The 18,453-nt window shown below is 47.1% G+C and overlaps 1 protein-coding gene across 1 annotated transcript in view; it reads right to left on the bottom strand.

Annotated features, from left to right (window-relative positions):
- Positions 1 to 18,453, bottom strand: part of LOC143836693 (uncharacterized) — a 34,402-nt gene that overhangs the window by 4,887 nt on the left and 11,062 nt on the right. Inside the window, exons 3-10 of the mRNA XM_077336237.1 lie at positions 16,872 to 17,448; positions 15,340 to 15,435; positions 4,176 to 4,322; positions 3,692 to 3,755; positions 2,845 to 2,908; positions 2,092 to 2,186; positions 1,025 to 1,180; positions 220 to 270 (exon numbers count right to left, since the gene is read on the bottom strand). Coding sequence (XP_077192352.1) covers positions 220 to 270; positions 1,025 to 1,180; positions 2,092 to 2,186; positions 2,845 to 2,908; positions 3,692 to 3,755; positions 4,176 to 4,322; positions 15,340 to 15,435; positions 16,872 to 17,448 — 1,250 coding nt within the window. The remainder of the gene's footprint in view (positions 1 to 219; positions 271 to 1,024; positions 1,181 to 2,091; positions 2,187 to 2,844; positions 2,909 to 3,691; positions 3,756 to 4,175; positions 4,323 to 15,339; positions 15,436 to 16,871; positions 17,449 to 18,453) is intronic.

Genomic DNA, 18,453 nt, shown 5'->3' with positions numbered 1-18,453 from the left:
CCAGGCTAGCTTGACCGCGGGGTCTCCAAGCTAAGCCGGCTCGGCCCGGATTAGTATTTGGATGGGAGACCACCAAGGAAGAAGCCCAGGGTTGCTACGCAGAGGCAGGTCTCTGCACAGAGGCCTGGGAAGATGCGGCCCTGCCCTTGTCACCCCCTTGATGTCCCTGTGCTGGGGTTCCCCCCCCCCACCATGAAAGACAGCCCCACATTTGCTAACCTCTGGCATCTGGCTCCGCTCCTCTGCTGACAAAGCGCCATCGCCCCAGACCTGCCGGGAGAAGGGAGAGGCTGGGAGAAGACCCTCTGCAACAACACACCCTCCTGTGCCGCACAAGTCGCTGTGCAGCCTCTATGGGGCAGTTTGTGCCTTCCGTGGGCTGCTTCCCCCAAACGGCCAGCTGTTTCAGGATGGTTGCCAACCTCCAGGTAGGGACTGAAGGTCCCCCTCCCGGAATCACAGATGACCTCCAAGCTTTGTTAAGTCCCTGAATTCTTTTATTTAACAATTAGGGGCAATTCAGGAAGACAGTGGGCGCTAGATTGGGGGTTGGTGGGTGGCAGAACTCTGTGGATGGCCTCTCCCTCCCCTCTCCCTCCCCCCAGGGCCTGGAAAGGCTGTAGGCTGACGGCCCCCAGGAAGGGAATTCACCGGCAGGGGCAGCTCTCACGCGGCAGGGATCTGCAGCCTCCGAGCCTCGGAGGGGGTGGTCAGAAGTGGGGGACGGAAGGCGATTGGCTGGCTGCTGGACAGACCGGCACTCAGGGGCGGGACAGCCGCCCTGAGTGGCTGTTAAGTGCTGAGTGGCACTTAAGCCATGAGACCAGCTCCTCCTCCTGGGCCTTATCAGACATATATTATGTGGAACGGGTGGACCCAGCTCCTCCTGGAGGAAATGGCTGCTTGGGAGGAAGTCCTTCCCAGGCTCCACCCCAAAGCCTAACGCAGAGCTGGCAGCCCTGCTTCCCACCCGCCCCATCCCGGCAGAGGGAATGGTGAGACTTCGCCTCTGGCACCCCCTTACCATCGCGGAGAGGTTGCCCGGGCTGCTCATCGCCAGGAGGGCCAAAGGCACGCTGGGGCTCACGGCCACGTCCACCTTGGCGGCTCGCAGAGGGGGCAGGGGAGGGAGGACCCCGCCAAGCATCGTGCGGCGCCCGTCTTCTCTCTGCACCAGGGTCTGAGGAGAGAGGCCGGGAAGACGAAGCGCCGGTCAAGCCGCAGAGGGAGGCGGCACGGTCGTTTGGGGAACTTTTTGCGGGAGCTCCCAGGAGCAAAGGGACCTTGGGGAGGGGAGGGGAGGGGAGTGCTCTTTGGCGCAAGCTGGTGAAGGTGGAGACAGTCACGGCCCCTGCGGTGCTGCTGGGAAACTCCCCTGCCTGGATTCCCTGGGCCGCCCCACAACAGGCTTTAAATTGACCGCTAGTCATGTTTTATTGTTTTAGTTGTTGTTGCTGATGATTTGTGTATGTACACTGCCCCGGGCCGGTCTCAGGAGGGCGGTCTAAACTTTTTAATAATAATAACAGCAACAACAGTAACAATAATCCCACTGCTGCCCCACACAGCAGCTCTTCTCGCTTGCTCTGGTTTCTGGTCTTCCTGCAACTTCCCTTCCCGAGTTTCCCATTTTCTTCTGACCCTTCCTCCAAGCAACAAACACAGTAGGCTTCAAAGGACCCTCGCAACAACCCTGTGAAGTAGGCCAGGCTGGGCCAGGATCACCCTGCGAAGCTCACCGATCAGTGAGTGTCTCGAGCTAGATGTTTTCAGAAGTATCCAACCCAGAGAGCCCAGGCCAGCCGGATCCCACCCGGTCTCAGTAGCTAAGCAGGGTCGGCCCTGGCCGGCTCTTGGAAGGGCAACCCTCGAGGATGGCCAAGGTCGCGCCCTGGGGGAGGACACTGGCAAACCTGCCGGACAACTGGACAATCGTCAGATCTGTGGGCTACGCGACACAAATACTGTGGGATGAACGTCATTCATTCAGGCTCTAACCACGCCTCCCTCCCGCTCCTGAGAAGGGACCCCTGAACTCCCCACCCTCCTTGCACCCAATGATCCCGAATGGAGTCCCAAGCCCATACTCACCGCGTAGGGGAACAGGAGAGCGTCTTCGGTGAACGTCGCCGGGCCCCCTGGAAGGAACTGGGTCTGCTGGCCTTCCGACCGTAGCGGCACCAGCTCTGCAGGGAAATGGGAGCAGGAATTCAGGAGCTGAAACTTTTCCCAGGGTGCATCTTCATGCTTTCCCTGTGCGACTGTGGCTCAGCAGACTAGCCCAGGCCTTCTCAGCCAGGGGGCTGTAAAACCCTGGGGTTTCCTGGCAGTCCTGGGAGGGTTTCCCAAAGGGGTGGAGGAGTAAATTAATTTTTGATATATTTTTAAAATGTGTTATTAATGGGGGTGATAGGACCCTATATAGCAGGGGTGGGCAAACTGCGGCCCTCCAGAGGTCCATGGACTACAATTCCCTTGAGCCCCTGCCAGCGAATGCTGGCAGGGGCTCATGGGAATTGTAGTCCATGGACGTCTGGAGGGCCGCAGTTTGCCCACCCCTGCCATATGGTCATGGTGACTCCTCCCAAAATGGACAATGATGGTCCGGGAGGGGGTGGGGAGGGGAAGATCTGCGGATGGGCGTGTGCTCTGCTCCCTAACCCTATTCTGCCCCATTGTGCCACTTCTGGGGTTTGTCAAAGACTGTTTCAGGGGCTTCTCAATGGTGGGGAAGCTGAGAGGGGCTGTCCCTGCTCAGAAACCTTGCTGGGGAGTTCAGGGGTTTTGGGGAGGGGGTTGCCCTATCTGGTTTGGAGTGCAAAATCCACGCGGGGGACCACCCACCTCTCACGCTGCTCAGGCACTTGGCGTTGATGGTCCTGATTACGTCGGGGTAGACGCGGGCCACCTGCAAGGGAAATAAAGAAGCCAAGTCATACGATGCAGCTTGGCCCGTGGCTCCTTGCGGGGCTGGGAGAGCCACGTGGGTAAGAGCGGTGGAGAACCCGGTTTGATCCCCCCCTTCCCCATGCAGTCCCATGCAGACCTCAGGCGCAGTTCTCTCAGAGCTCTCTCGGCCCCACCTGCCTCCCAGGGTGTCTTTTGTGGGGAGAGGAAGGGAAGGCGACTGGAAGCCGCTTGGAGACTCCTTCGGGGTTGGGAAAAGCAGGGTACAAAAGTTCTTCTTTGCCATTAGACTTTTGTCTTTTGCAAGAGTCAGCCGCTGACTGTCAGAAAAGGGTGTGTCAAAATGAGGCCTGGAGGGGGGTTGGTGGTCTGCAACGGCTGCCCTGGGCCTGCAAGTTAAAATGACTGCTGGGGGGGGGGGTGGAAAGGCTGTAGTTGCCTACACTTCCCAGGATCCTCAGGGAAGGGAGAGGGTCACATGCCCCAATGGGAAGGGCGGAGTCAGGCTTCACCAGGGGGAGGAGCCTGTGGGTAGTTAGACCCCAGACCTCCTGGGAGGGGGGGGCAGTCTCTCCAGGGTCCCCAAGGGAGAAGGGGGCAGGTCTGCTCTGCAGAGAGGGCAGAGGGACAGGGCCTGGCCTGACCCCAGGAGAAGCAGCCCCCAAGGAGATGGGCGGGTGTCCCCCGGAGCCTCTGCCCTCTTCAGCAGGGAAAGAGGACTGTGTTAACCATCCCTTTAAGTTCCTGCCCGGAGGGTGTCCAAGCAGGCCCCTGACCTTCTTACCATGTCCATCAACACGACTTGAAGGAGGAGATCTACAGCCTTGTTCGTACTGGGTGGGCCGTTCCTGCAAGGAGAAAAGGAGACTTGGTTTCAACTGACGATTGTTGTTTTTCATAGAATCATAGAGTTGGAAGGGGCCATACAGGCCATCTAGTCCAACCCCCTGCTCAACGCAGGATCAGCCCTAAGCATCCTAAAGCATCCAAGAAAAGTGTGTATCCAACCTTTGCTTGAAGACTGCCAGTGACGGGGAGCTCCCCACCTCCTTAGGCAGCCTATTCCACTGCTGAACTACTCTGACTGTGAAAAAGTCCGAGCATGGGGCAGTGGGGGCCGCTCCCCACCCCAGGGCTTCTGTTTGTCCAGACATGAGCACATCCAGCTGCCCTAGACTGAACCTTGTGGGCTCTTCCCAATCGGCCTGAGGAGCAGTGCTTTCTGAGCAAGAGAGGGAGACGGCAAAGGGCAACGCGGATCCTCTCACCTGGGCTCGAACTTGCTCTCTATCTTGGTGATGCTGGTGTTGGGTTCCACAACTCTGAAGGTGACACCCTCAGAAGCGCTGTGACTCAGCAGGACTCGCACGGCTGCCTCCACGTTTGCAGTGCTGGTGAAGTCCCCGTACCTGGCGCTGTTGGAGAAATGAAAGCCACGTGTAATCGACGGCCACCCCAGTCCCTCCCCGGCCCCGGCCCCTTGAGCGAGCTCCTTTGTGATCTTGGTGTCTCCGGGGAAGTATTGAGGCATCTCCTTGCAAGGAGACCCCTGACCATGAGGGAGGTGCTGCCCCAACCCTCAGCATGGGTGCTTGGATAATGGTGTTGGGCCAGGATCCAGTGTAGAGAATCTTGGCAGGACTGGCTTCCTCCAAAGAACAGATGAACAGTTCTCTTTGGGCCCCAATCCACAATCTGCCCAGTCTAAGACACCTGGCATTTGCTGGGAACTTGGCCAGGGACATGGAGGCATGTGTTGTCACATGGACCATGATGCCACTTCCAGGAAAACCTCCAGGAATCGCTGGAAGTTGTACGGTAAGTCTATGGTTCAAATCATCTGTCTAGGAATCACTGGAAACTCTATGGTGAAACTATGGTAAACTCTATGGTAAAATAACAAAGAGTCCAAGGCCCATTCCGCACACTTTGGGTAATGCACTTTCAATGGACTTCAGAAGCAGATTTTCCTGTTCTGCACAGGAAAATCCAGAGCACCTTTAAGACCAACAAAGATTTATTCAAGGCATGAGCTTTCAAGTGCAAGCACTCATAGAATCATAGAATCATGGAGTTGGAAGGGGCCATACAGGCCATCTAGTCCAACCCCCTGCTCAGCGCAGGATCAACCCTAACCATCCTAAAGCACTCTTAACAACCATCATAACTGGAGATATAAGGCCAAATTATGGCAAATTAGTAAACTGTGTCATAATATCCAATTTAAGCCATATGACGCCATATAATAATTCTTTGCTATTTTTGTTGTGCTACTTCAGACCGACACAGCTACCCACTTGAATCTATGGTAAAACGGTAGAGTTTCTGGAGATTCCTAGAGCTACCTGTTGCCACTTTGGGATTTTCTCTGGAATTGACTTGGTGCTGACAACCACTCTCCCCCCCCCCTCTCCCCCGGTCTTGTCACCACTCAGCATTGCCCCAGGTAACAAGGGTGGCCAGTGGGAGCCCTTCCTCCATTGTGGGGTGACAGTCCGCCCAGCATGCAGGCCCAGAAGGACAGGTAGGTGTTTAGGAGTCACTCCTCTGGTTGCAGGTAGTAGACTGAGATTGTCCCAGTTTGAGCTGAATGCCCACAGAGTCTTTGTTCTTGTACGTGACCATTTCTGTAAATATTTTAGTTTACTAGCAATGGTTTATATATATAGTGTTTGAATTCATAGTCGGTTTGTTTATTGAGTTATACTATTTCTACATGGACCCGCTTGTTTGGAGAATCAGCTCAGTTCCTGGGAGTGGACTAACTCCTAAACTCCTTGGCCCATTCTGCACATGTTGGTGTCATCTGCAAACTTGATGAGTAGTCTCTCCAACCCCTCCTCTAGATCATTAATAAATATGTTAAAAAGTACCGGGCCGAGCACCGAGCCCTGAGGTACCCCGCTACTCACCTCTCTCCAGTCTGATGAAACACCATTGACAACAACTCTTTGAGTGCGGTTCTCTAACCAATTCCCTATCCACCTAACTATCTGAAAATCCAGATTGCAGTCCTTCAACTTGATATAGATTATATAGATTTGTGGAACACACTTTAGACACAGTCTGTCTATGGTTTATTTTTAGGTCAGGCAGAATGTATCTTGAGTTCATTGTGGCACTATGTGTATAGTTATTTCTTTGTCTCTCAAAACCTTGAGTTTGTCAAAAGCAGATAGCTCCTGAATGTAGCATCCCTCCATATAAAGGAATGTATTATTTGAAACAAAGAGCGAGAAAATTGTAATAAGATATATAGCCATCCGTGATAGGTCAGATTGTACGCCCTTCGTCGTTGACCAGATTGGTCAAAGGGACAGTGAGGGACTGAGCGTCAGGATACCTCATGATGACGTATCAAGGTCTTAAAAATGAGCTGCACTGATGCAGACTTCAGAGAATGCACCAATTAGCTTTCTCTCCATGCTTGCAAACATGTATCCTAAATAAATCCTCTTGCTGCTTAGCTGTCTTTGTTGTGGTCTTGTAAATTTTACACTGTATGATCCATAACAATTTGGTGTCAGAAGTGGGATCCGCTTTTGGATCATTTTGACTCTCTGGCTGAAGAACTTATTGGTCTCAATTTCGGGGAGGCGCCCTAGTCTTCTTTTGACTAGCCCTGGATGAGTTCCATTGCTTCGCAGCCAGTCAGTCAAGAACCCAGCAGCAACAGGCAAGGATTTCTTGGTGAGTAGATTGGTTAAATAAGAACACTGCTCCAATAATATATTTGGGTGTGATTTTTAACGGGCATCTGACTGGCATGTAAGAAGCATTAGGCTGCCAGCCGTGGGACTGTGGTCCCGAAAGACTCAGATGACAGGCTCTGGAAGTACACCAAAGATATTGTTGGGTGGTTTTTTCAACGGGCGTCTGACTGGCTACTAAGAAGCATTAGGCTGCCAGCCGTGGGACTGCGGTCCCGAAAGACTCAGACGACAGGCTCTGGAAGGAAACATTGTACAATGGGGAGTAAGACGTCTAATAATAGGTTTTCTGTGGGGGACGCCCCGTCTACTGGCAGTCAGACTGCGCAAGAGTCCCGGTCTTTCTGCGAACAGTCAGATAAGAATTCCTAAGGATGGTCCAGTGGGACAGGTGTGTGAAATATGGGATAATAAATTTAAAGGAGATGGATCCATGAAACTGTGGCCAGAATATGCTTTGAAAAATAATTATAAGTGCCCCCTTTGGGCTCTTGTTATCTTTTGTATGTTTGTTATCTTTTGTATGTTTATTTGTTTGAAGGAGGAGGGTCACTGGAGGCAGGGGAGGGAATCCCTTCTGTTCTGCTATGGAGTGAAATAATGCAGAGTGGAAAATGTAAAATGGCCAACTCTTGTATGGCAGTAAGAAACAAAATAGTCAAACCCTCTTCTCCCTCCAAGCAGAATAATAAAACATGGGATCCGCTCATTTGTTCTCCTCCCCCTCCCTATCAACCCCCTCGTCCCGATGGTCCTGTGCGTGAGGAAGAGGATCCAGGGAGGGGAAGTTGATCCTGGTTTTCTCCCCGCTCTGGACCCTACAGGGAGAAGTAACCCTTCCTCTGCACGCATCATTGGGCTGGCAGAGCTTAGGGATCTTTATGATCAAACTGAATATTGGGGAGATGGAACAATGCAGGCAGTCTTGGGACAGCCAGCTACTGATGTGGAGGCTTCTGCCCCGAAATTAAACGTGGCTGCCGAGTTCCCTCTCTGCCAGGTTCCGCAAGGAAATAACCAGATTTGCTATGTTGAGGTGCCCCTTACTTCTGCTGATATTCGGGGAATGAGGGGGCATCCTCCAAAATTCAGGAGGACCCAGAAGAATTTAGATTGGCTTTTGGGACCTTCCTTTTTCACACCTACTGAAATTCAACATTTTGGCAGAGATGGTTAATAGTGGCATAGAATAGGCTAGGAAAGTTTGGATTGAAAGAGGAGCAAGGCAACCAAGGAGTCTGGTAAATAAAGGTAATGAAAAGGAGAAATTAAAGTACAGTTGATGATATAAACAGTACAAGAGTTACTGTACTGGTAAAGGAGTGTGGAAGGGACAAAATGAAAGGGTTTTGGCTGGGAAAGCATGAGACAGAGTACGGACTTGTCCCAAGCAAAGCAGGCTAAAAGAGAAAGTGAGAGAAAACCGAAAGAGGGGTGGCGGAATCAGAGATCGGTATGTTCTGTTGCTTTTATGTTTTTTTCGGGTTCATAAATATCTAGGCAGGCTAAAAGGAGTATACCCTGGACAGGATTTAAAATCCATAATTGGTAAGTGAGAAAAAAAATATATTTGTATTGAAATATGGAAAAATGGATAGGTTTTCTTTCTGCTAACATATCACCCTTTGTGATTCCTGTAGTATTACAAGAAACCAAATGAAATAATGTATTGATGTGTTAAAGGTGTTATTAATTGAGCAATGTTTATTCTAACTCTGCCTCTACATGATAAGTCTTGAAGTTATTCATAGCATCATGTTATTAAGAAAGTTTTTTGCTTTTATGAGAATCTCTGGTTAGAGAACAAGTGTGCTCTATATTGAATGTAATAAATATGTGTATTTCCATTGGTAAGAACTAAATGTGTTTTTATTTTGGGTGCAAAGAGATAATTTTATGTGTGTGCTAAATGAAAGGCGGCTGGGAGACGAGATTGTTCTCCCCCTCCTCTCACAGTTCTTGTTTGCCCTTTGTTAGTTTCCATATATAAGTCAGTGGGTTTTATGGGAGTTTCTTAAATCTCCAAAGAGTTGACTTCCATAAGATATGAGAAACCCTAATTTTGTAAATGGAGTAAAAATTATTAGGCTCAGTGAAGCCAAAATAGGCTTTCTTTCCCCCTCTCTGTTTTAGTCCAGCGATGGAATGGAATCTCAAGGTTTTTGTGTCTAGGAGACGCATTTTAAAATCTGACAAGGGGGAGAGAACGGGGGATTGAAAAATGGTCTTTGCAATGAAACTTCTTTTTTTATTAGAAAGTAAAATGTTCGGGGTTTTAAAATTGAATCATCTGCTTTGAACTATGTCTGTTCAGGTTTGGTTTGTTTATGTTTGACAACTAAGAAGTGAAGGTGTCTGTATATTGTAAATTAGGTTGGATATAACCAAAAGCAACTTGTTTTTAGATAAATTTTGTAATGTGAAAGTTTCTTTTTTATTGTTTTAAAATAATCCTGGGCGGGAGATAACAACCAGGGGCTTATCACGTCACAGGAATTCTTTTTTTGGTCACCCAACCCTCCCCCTTTCTCTGGTAGAAAAAAAAGAGAGAGAGAGAGAAAGTTAGAAGTTCTGCCCAAGAGAGGGGGGAGAGAAGGGGGAATATCAGCATTTTTCAGAAGCACATTAGCTCTGGCATGGGCTAAAATAACCTATGGTCTTTATGGGTTTAAATATAAGTTTTGATTAAGTGAAAGCTGAGCACAATATAAATGGGAGCAAATGAAACTGTGATCTAAAGGTTTTTAAGTTTTCACCCTATGAGAACTGTTTTAGACTGAAGTCTTTTAATGTAATGCTTTTTAAATAAATGCTTAGTCTCAAAACAGGGACTTTATTTGTATAAGCCTCCATCTTCCTCTGACATTTTAAACTGGACATTACCCTGTTGTGGGAAAGTTGTGGGGAAATGGCAGAGGAAATTTGGAAATACCTGGAAAATGTCTAAATGCTGTTAAAATGATGATGGGTCTTGATAAACTGAGTTATATTGGTTGAAGGGAAAACAGGCTGGAAAACAGGCAGAGCTGGAAAACAGGCAGAGGGAAAATGGAAAGAGGTTTGTGGGAGTCAAGATGTTAGTATTGAGGGTTGGAGGTAACCCTGGACAGTGTAGATTTCTGGGAGAATGAAATAAATTGTTCGTTCCTGCTGATACCTGACTGTTCTTTGGTGCTGATTGGAAAAGATTTATTGAGTAAATTGCATGCTTATGTATTTTTACTAAAGGGGGTAACTCTGAAAAGGAGAGATGGGTTATTGTATGTAGATAAGAAAGTTTGAGAAGAAGAAGACAAGGAAGGCCAGTGAGAGAAAAGGGAAATGGTTAGAATTGTATGTCTTTGAAGAGAGGATTGGGCTTGTTACCAGGTATATAGGAGCTTGGGCTCGTAACATTTGGATAGAAAGAGCCTCCTAATCTTATTTTATAATGTTCCAATATTGATCATTGTATAAAAGAAATACAGGTAATGTATAGACTGGTGTAGAATCTCAGAGCTAAGGTAATATTAATTTGTCAGATCCATATATTTTTCAAACCACCTGCCTGGAAACCAAAATCCCAGGGGAGCGTTTTTCTCATTCTCTCTTACACAATCTTGTTTCAAGAAACTGTTTGCTTTCAGATGGAAATACCTAATGAACAGGTATCAAGATTTACAACAGGTAGACCATGTTGTCCCAAGGATTTGTTGATTTTCAATTTATTTTTGAGCAGCTGTTTACAGAAACAGGACCCATGGAAAAAGGTTTTGTCTACAAAATATGTGATTCCAGCATTCAAGCAACTGTAAGTTTGTTTTAAAAAAATTGTGAAACAAAAGAGATTTTATGATTTTAAAGGAAAGGCCAGACTGCTTTATGTTAAGTGTGTTACAGAAACACAAGAAAACCTTGTGAGGAATCCAGAAGAAATCAAAACCTTTAAAAAAACTGAAACAAGAGATTTATAACAAGCACCAACCCGGAGCCCACCAGATTTTCTTATTGTTTGTCTATAAACACCAAAGCAATGCTGCAGGACTCTGGACTCACCCATGGAAAGGTAAGGCGCAACCTATTGCTTGCTTTTCCAAGCAGATGGATGCACTAGACCTGCTGTTCCTCGTGGTGCAAGAGGTCAGGCTGGTGTGATGGGATTGCCTGGACCAGCTGGCAAACATGATGTTCCCAGAGGCTGTGGTTCCCCTGGCTCAATGTCATTGCTGGCCTCAAGGATCCCTCTGGTGAACATGGATCTCTTGGCCCTGCTGGATCCAAAGGATCTCCCGGTGAAGCTGGATGCCCAGGTGAACCTGGTCTCCCTGGAGCCAAGGATCTGACTGGTAATCCTGGCAACCCTAGTTCTGATGATAAGACTGGACCTGCTAGTCAAGATAAACCTCATGGCTAGAGGATGGCCTCAAGATTCAAGGGCCATTGCAGTTACTTTGATGGAGAAGACTCAGAAGTATCTTGGAACAGCCCCTCCATGTCTACTGTCCATATGGCAGTGATTAATCAATTCGAGACTGTATGAAAGTATCTTGCTGTAACAACTGGCTAAACCCAGCCACACTGTTTTCCTTGGAGACAGAACTGACCCCTAATTAAGATGGTATAGGATTGATGTGAACACCAAGATCAGGCTGGATCTAAAGAAATGGAGAGTGGATCACAGACTATGATGTTGTCACAAGCAATGACATTCTGGAAGTCAGCCCTCTCCCACCTGCATGATCAGCTGAGACCACAGAGGTTTAGGCTCTCATATAAGCCTTACACCTGAGAAAAAGGTAAGAAGAAAAATATTTATATAGACTCAAAGTATGGACATGGGTTAATAAGTTCAAATGAAAACTTATAGCAAAAGGGGTCCCTCACATCAAATGAGGCTGAATTAATGTATCAAGATTTTGTTAAAAGTTATTCCAGGCTATGGAACACCTTGAAGAAGTGGCCATGATCTGAGTAAGGGCCAACACCAGGCACCAGACCGAAAAAGGCCAAAAGAAACCAGAATGCAAGGCAACAAAATGATTTTAAGTGCCTTAAATTAGGCATAAAGTGTACCTCACTAATTATAAAGAAAGATTAATAAAACAGGAGGAGAGAGAAAATGGATGGTGTTTGGATCTAGACACTGGCTGGTAAAAATTATACCTATAAGGTATGGGTTTGTTTTGTTTTATTCTGCTCTGAGTTCTTCAAGTCTATACATAAAAAGAAACAGTAATTTAGGATGTGGTTAGATATATTATATTGGAACAGAGGTGAGATAATAGATAGATAAATAGTATTAAATGTTTTAGGTGTTAATAAATCTGCTGAAAGACTAACTCTGTTAAAAATGTAAACTTTAATAATTTCTTGACTTGTTTTGTCAATAGCTTCATTTCCCAGAAAGCAGAGTGGGCCGAACTATTCCTCAGTCATCTCTTGTGAGGGGATGTTTGGATTGAAGCTAAATGTTTGGATTGAAGTTAAATGTGGCAAAAACATTCTAACAAGGGAGTTGGACTGGATGATCCAGGAGGTCCCATCTAATTATGTGATTTTATGGTTTTATTGTTCTGTGATTTTATGATTCTATGTTAATAACTCAAAGGGAAAATGAGTAATATTTCCCTTAGAGAAAATAATATGAGCTTTCCATAGCTCTTGTCAGCTTAGGTGTGTGTGAGCGTGAAAAACAATTGGAAATTACTAGGGGATTTGTCAAGAATTCTTTAAAGATCTAGGACACAGTTAATTATAAATTGACTTTTGCCCTATGACTTTCCAGTTTATTTCTTAACCAGGTAACCAAATATGGATGAAGTCCTGAGAAACCAGATTATTAAAACTGATGATGAAGTGGAAATTCCTTTCCAAATATTGTTGACTGGTGATAATGAGTGTCAAAATAGATTCCTGAGACAATGGGTCCATTTTACCGTATGTGAGCTACTGCAATATCTTTTGAGGCTGAAGAACAAATTGCTGCCTAATAAAAACTTTAACGCATGTGCTAGTGCAAACTTGGGATGGCAGGAATTATAAACAACAGAAACCACCCATCTCCAGAACTACGTTTCAGTCAAGTAACACAGAACTCATGAGGAGTCATCAAGGGGATGATCCTATTTGGGACCCAGAGACTTATTATGTTATCTTTGCAGGAGCTTTTGAAAATTGTTTATTTATCATTTCTTTATGGGCTATAATTGATTTAGGAGGGTACCTTATGTTCTTTCTATTTTGGGAAAATCTAGAAAGACTACAAGAGAGACCCAGCTATTTACGCTTATTGGGGAAGGGTTGTTTTTCTTTCTTTAAACACTAATCTTCACCAGAAGTGGCAGGTAAGATTTTATGTTTACAGGAACATACACAATGAAAGCAAACAAATTAGAAATTTGTTTTACCCTAGGTGGTACTTTTTGGGATATCTGATACTATTTTCCATAAGATTACAAGCAAATCAACCAGATCCTATAAATCCTTTTGTATATAACACTATCAGTGTACCTCCCCCTTTAGTGAATAATAGAACACTATATTCTAGATTCCAGGGAAATTTCCAGATTTTCTGTTATAGCCCAGACATCAAGCCCCAAAAGGTATTGGCTTGAGATACGCAAAACTCAATGGGGAACACTGATTAACAGAACTATAATTACCTGGATGCCCCTGTTTCTAACTTGAATGGAGGTGGATGAATATATAAAGAATTAACATGGGAATTGACATACATACACAATGATAAATATATGGGAGATGCAAAAGGTTGGGTAAAACATACAAAGATATATATATATATATAAAAACAATTATTTTGTACTTTCTTTGGATACACCTCTCTGGTGGGACAGATGATCTGGGGCCAAGGGACCAAGCCCTATGAAGATAGGTTGAGGGACTTGGGAATGTTCAGCCTGGAGAAAAGGAGATTGAGAGGAGACATGATAGCCCTCTTTAAGTATCTGAAAGGTTGTCACTTGGAGGAGGGCAGGATGCTGGTTCCCTTAGCTGCAGAGGAGAGGACACGTAGTAATGGGTTTAAACTACAAGTACAACGATATAGGCTAGATATCAGGGGAAAAATTTAACAGTCAGAGTAGTTCAGCAGTGGAATGGGCTGCCTGGGGAGGTGGTGAGCTCCCCCTTACTGGCAGTCTTCAAGCAAAGGTTGGATACACACTTTTCTTGGATGCTTTAGGATGATTTGGACTGATCCTGCGTTGAGCAGGGGGTTGGACTAGATGGCCTGTATGGCCCCTTCCAACTCTATGATTCTATGATTCTATGAATACTGAATTTAAAGGCCTAAAAGGAGTAATCCAAAGTCTAAGAAAGACAAAGCTCAATTCATGGGCCACTTAAACTGCAAAGGTTTTAAACCTAATAACATAAAAGCAAATTAAGTTTAACAGAGCAATTTATCAAAATCGCTTGGCTTTAAATTATTTGCTTGCTGCAAATAATGTGTGTGGTGGTGGTATGTGCAGAATAATCTCCAGACAAACAGAGGCCAAAATATTAGCCCTGTAAGAATACAAACCACTCTCTAACACAGATGCAACTGAAGGAGAAACCATGATAGAAGAAAAAATGTTAATGTGTTCCACAAAGAAGAGTTAAAAAAATAAAAGGGGGGAATTGATATAGATTATATAGATTTGTGGAACACAATTGAGAACACAAATACAGATTTGTGGAACACACTTTAGACACAGTCTGTCTATGGTTTATTTTTAGGTCAGGCAGAATGTATCTTGAGTTCATTGTGGCACTATGTGTATAGTTATTTCTTTGTCTCTCAAAACCTTGAGTTTGTCAAAAGCAGATAGCTCCTGAATGTAGCATCCCTCCATATAAAGGAATGTATTATTTGAAACAAAGAGCGAGAAAATTGTAATAAGATATATAGCCATCCGTGATAGGTCAGATTGTACGCCCTTCGTCGTTGACCAGATTGGTCAAAGGGACAGTGAGGGACTGAGCGTCAGGATACCTCATGATGACGTATCAAGGTCTTAAAAATGAGCTGCACTGATGCAGACTTCAGAGAATGCACCAATTAGCTTTCTCTCCATGCTTGCAAACATGTATCCTAAATAAATCCTCTTGCTGCTTAGCTGTCTTTGTTGTGGTCTTGTAAATTTTACACTGTATGATCCATAACAAACTTATCCATCAGAACATCATGGGGAACCTTATCAAAAGCTTTACTAAAATCCAAGTAAACGACATCAACTGAATTTCCCCGATCCAGCAAACCTGTTACTTGGTCAAAAAAGGAAACTAGGTTGAGCAGGAGAGGAGAGGAATGACGCATGCTGGACTGGGCAGGCCATGGAGCACGGCCCCAAGAGAGCATTTTGTTTGCCCCTTACGAGGAGGGGGCCAATCCAGCCAAGAAAAACAAGGGAGCAGATGAGCAGGTAAGAGCAAGCAAGGAGAGGGCTTTCAAAGGGACCACATCCCGCAACTGCTGGTGCTGTCAGAAAACGCCATGGCCACACCCAGGACAGTGTCTCTGAAACCTCAAGGATACCACGAAGAGGCTGCAGGGCTTGAAGGGGACGTGGGAACACCATACAGACTGGTAACCACCTGGAGGGGGGGGGGAAGTCTTCCTCCTTTAGCAGAGGGAAACTGTCCAACTCTCTGTGATGAAATGGACTATAGCTGCCGGCCACATGCCGGCAAAACCTTTCAGGTAACGAGGAGAGGTGTGCAGCTCCATGGGAAATCTTACCTCTGTCCTTTGAGTGTGACTCGGAACTGGGACTTCCAGACGCCTTGGGCCACCTCTCGTCGAATCACGGGGGGGCTGATTTCCACAACTTCCACTCTGCAGAATTGGAGAGGGGTGGGGGTGATGGGGACAACAGTATTGGGGGCTTTCCTGCTCCAAGGCTAAATTCCTCTATACACCAAGAAAGCTGGATGCCAACAGAAGCCCCTAAAGGAGGTCTACAGACTTTCGAAGGGGAAGAGCAGCGTGTAATTTTTCTGAATAAGCAAAAGTTAAGAACATCAGAAGAGCCCTTCTGGATCAGACCAGTGGCCCATCTGGAATGAGAAGAAGAGCTGGTTTTTGTACACCACTTTTCTCTATCCTTAGGAGTCTCAAAGCGGCTTCCAATCACCTTCCCTTCCTCTCCCCAAAACAGACACCCTGTGAGGGAGGTGGGCTGACAGAGCTCTAAGAGAACAGCACTGTGAGAACAGTTCTAACAGGACTGGGACTAGCCCAAGGTCACCCAGCTGGATGCATATGGAGGAACAGAGAATCCTAGAATCCTAGAGTGGGAAGGGACCTCCAGGTTCATCTAGTCCAACCCTCTGCAGAATGCAGGAACTCACAACTACCTGCCCACCCACAGTGACCCCAGTTTCATGCCCACATGATCCCCCCCCCCAAAAAAAATCTCCAGATTCTAGCCTGGCCTGGAGGAGAAGCCACCCCCTCCTGAGGAAGCCTGTTCCATTGAGGAACTGCTCCAGTTAAAAGGAGAAAAAGAAGCCTTTTTGTGCATAAGACTTTTAGGTGTGAAAAAGAGCCAGAGTCCAGTGCCACCTTAGACTAGCACAATGTGTGTCATGGTAGGAGCCTGCTCCCTTCTTCAGAGCAGGTTCTCACAAAACCTCCTCCCCTGCCACAAATTGTGTTAGTCTTTAAGATGCGACTGGATTTTTGCTCTTTCCTACAGACAGAGCCTCTTGTGGCGCAGAGTGGTAAGGCAGCAGACATGCAGTCTGAAAGCTCTGCCCATGAGGCTGGGAGTTCGATCCCAGCAGCCGGCTCAAGGTCGACTCAGCCTTCCATCCTTCCGAGGTCGGTAAAATGAGTACCCAGCTTGCTTGCTGGGGGGTAAACGGTAATGACTGGGGAAGGCACTGGCAAACCACCCCGTATTGAGTCTGCCATGAAAACGCTGGAGGGCGTCACCCCAGGGGTCAGACATGACCTGGTGCTTGCACAGGGGCCACCTTTACCTTTACTGCTACAGACAGACTAACACAACCTCCCATCTCAATTTCCACTTTTAGGGAATTTCCCATTGTATTCAGAATCCTCTTTCAGGTGTTTTTCCCCCAAGAGGGTTTATGCTTCCCACATGCCTTGAGTCTCTTCCCAGTTTTGCTTCCCGTGCTTAGACATCCGTTCCTGGAGCTCTTGGGCTTGTGCTGCAGTTCAAGATGGCCCTGTTGACCGCCTGCAACCCCTCTTGGAGCTCCACATTCTACGTGGCCCCTTGGGAGATGTGTCTCTGCTTTACTTACTTGGTGATGCTTCCAGGTAGGCTGTGAACCAAATCTGCGTGCTCAGATGCCAGCTGAAGAAATCCAGCAAGAGCTGCCGGTAGAGGGTCAGAGATTCTGTCGGCCCTCTCCAAGATTCTGGCATCTTCTGCTGATCCTGCTCTTGGAGTGCTGGTTTTGCCCACTTGATCATCTCCACCCAGGCTTGTGGTTGTGCTCGACACGTCATTTAAGTCTCTTCTCCCTCGGAGAGGCCCCAGCAGAAGTCTCCTCCCAAACAGCCCTCTTCCCTGAGCTAGATTCCCAAAGAACCCCTGTCCGTACCCACCCCCTTGGGCTGCCGTCTCGCCTGGGGTAGCAGGGACCGTTCCCATGACGTTTCTCCCTCCCACCCAATCTGGAGACTTGTGCAAAGACAACCCTCTGCCCTGGTTGATGTTTTGGAAGACTCCGTTTTTATCCTGCAAAACACGGAGGAAATGCTCCTTCCCTCCCTGAGCACCCTCGGAGAGAGCCCCTGCGAAGTTCCTAAGCAGAGCCTGGGCTTCCTGCTTCCGTATCAGGCCGGGGATGCCTCCTTTGAGCTGGTCCTCGAAACCTGGAAGGAATCAAATAAAGGATTGACGTTACCGAGCTGGGGCACACGTGGGGCCATCGAATTCGTTTCCGAATTCAGGCCCGGGGCGGGGCTTTCAAGGCCAGTGAGAAGCAGAGGCAGTTTACCCCTGCAGCGATTTCTTGCATGGGGCGAAGAGAAAAGCAGGATACAAATGCATAAGTAAAGGAAATCAGTAACTTACACTGGTAAATGTTTCCTGCGCTGAGTCGAACCATGACCGAAGGAGGAAGGGACCAAAACATTCTTTTCGCCGTGGGAACTCCAAGAAGTGGGCTGTTGGGGTCCCTGTGTCCATTGGGGCTTAGGGCAGTCCTGCTTTCATTTGGAAGATAACGTCCCGATGGAAGGCCACCTTGAAGCCCAGGTTGATGGTCCGTGGATGGCACACCCCAGCTGCCTGGGAGACTGCTACCTGCTCCACTCAGGTGACTTCCAAAATTACCACCACCCATACCAGCACTACCTCCATAATAAGACCCATTGATGACCTTTCCCACAAGGTGACCTTTACCACTAGACCAATTCGGACCCTTTCCTGGAGATCCAGGGAAATGTTCTCTGCCAAAAAGGGGGCCATATTGGGTTAAAAGTCCATGAAAACGTCCAGCTTCCCCCTGCTTCTGAGCCAAATAATTACCGTTCCGATTACCTCCTGGAATAGAGATAACCCTTGGGGAAAGCGCCCACTGTCCATTCCCTGTAGGAGGAATGAAAGGCAGAGACTGGCCTGAGAGATCAGTACTAGGGAATCTCCTAATTCCATTGGTTCTCACAGGGAAACCATCTTGGTTCCTGTACCAAAAACCGCCATCTGGCTTTTGAAGTCTTGAAAATGGAAAGAATAACCTCTTTCTTCCAAGAGAGTGCTGATCTACTCTTGAAGGGTCAAGATCAGAAATAGGAAAGACCTGAGGAACGGAGAAGGCCCCCTTTCCATTTCTACCCTGAGGAACATTAACAGAATACGGAGACTGACGGTCAGGG

This window comes from Paroedura picta, chromosome 4 (assembly GCF_049243985.1).
Source record: "Paroedura picta isolate Pp20150507F chromosome 4, Ppicta_v3.0, whole genome shotgun sequence".
NCBI classification, from domain to species: Eukaryota; Metazoa; Chordata; class Lepidosauria; order Squamata; family Gekkonidae; genus Paroedura; species Paroedura picta.
The sequence above is the reverse complement of the archived record's forward strand: the minus strand, read 5'-3'. Positions and strand labels throughout refer to the sequence as shown.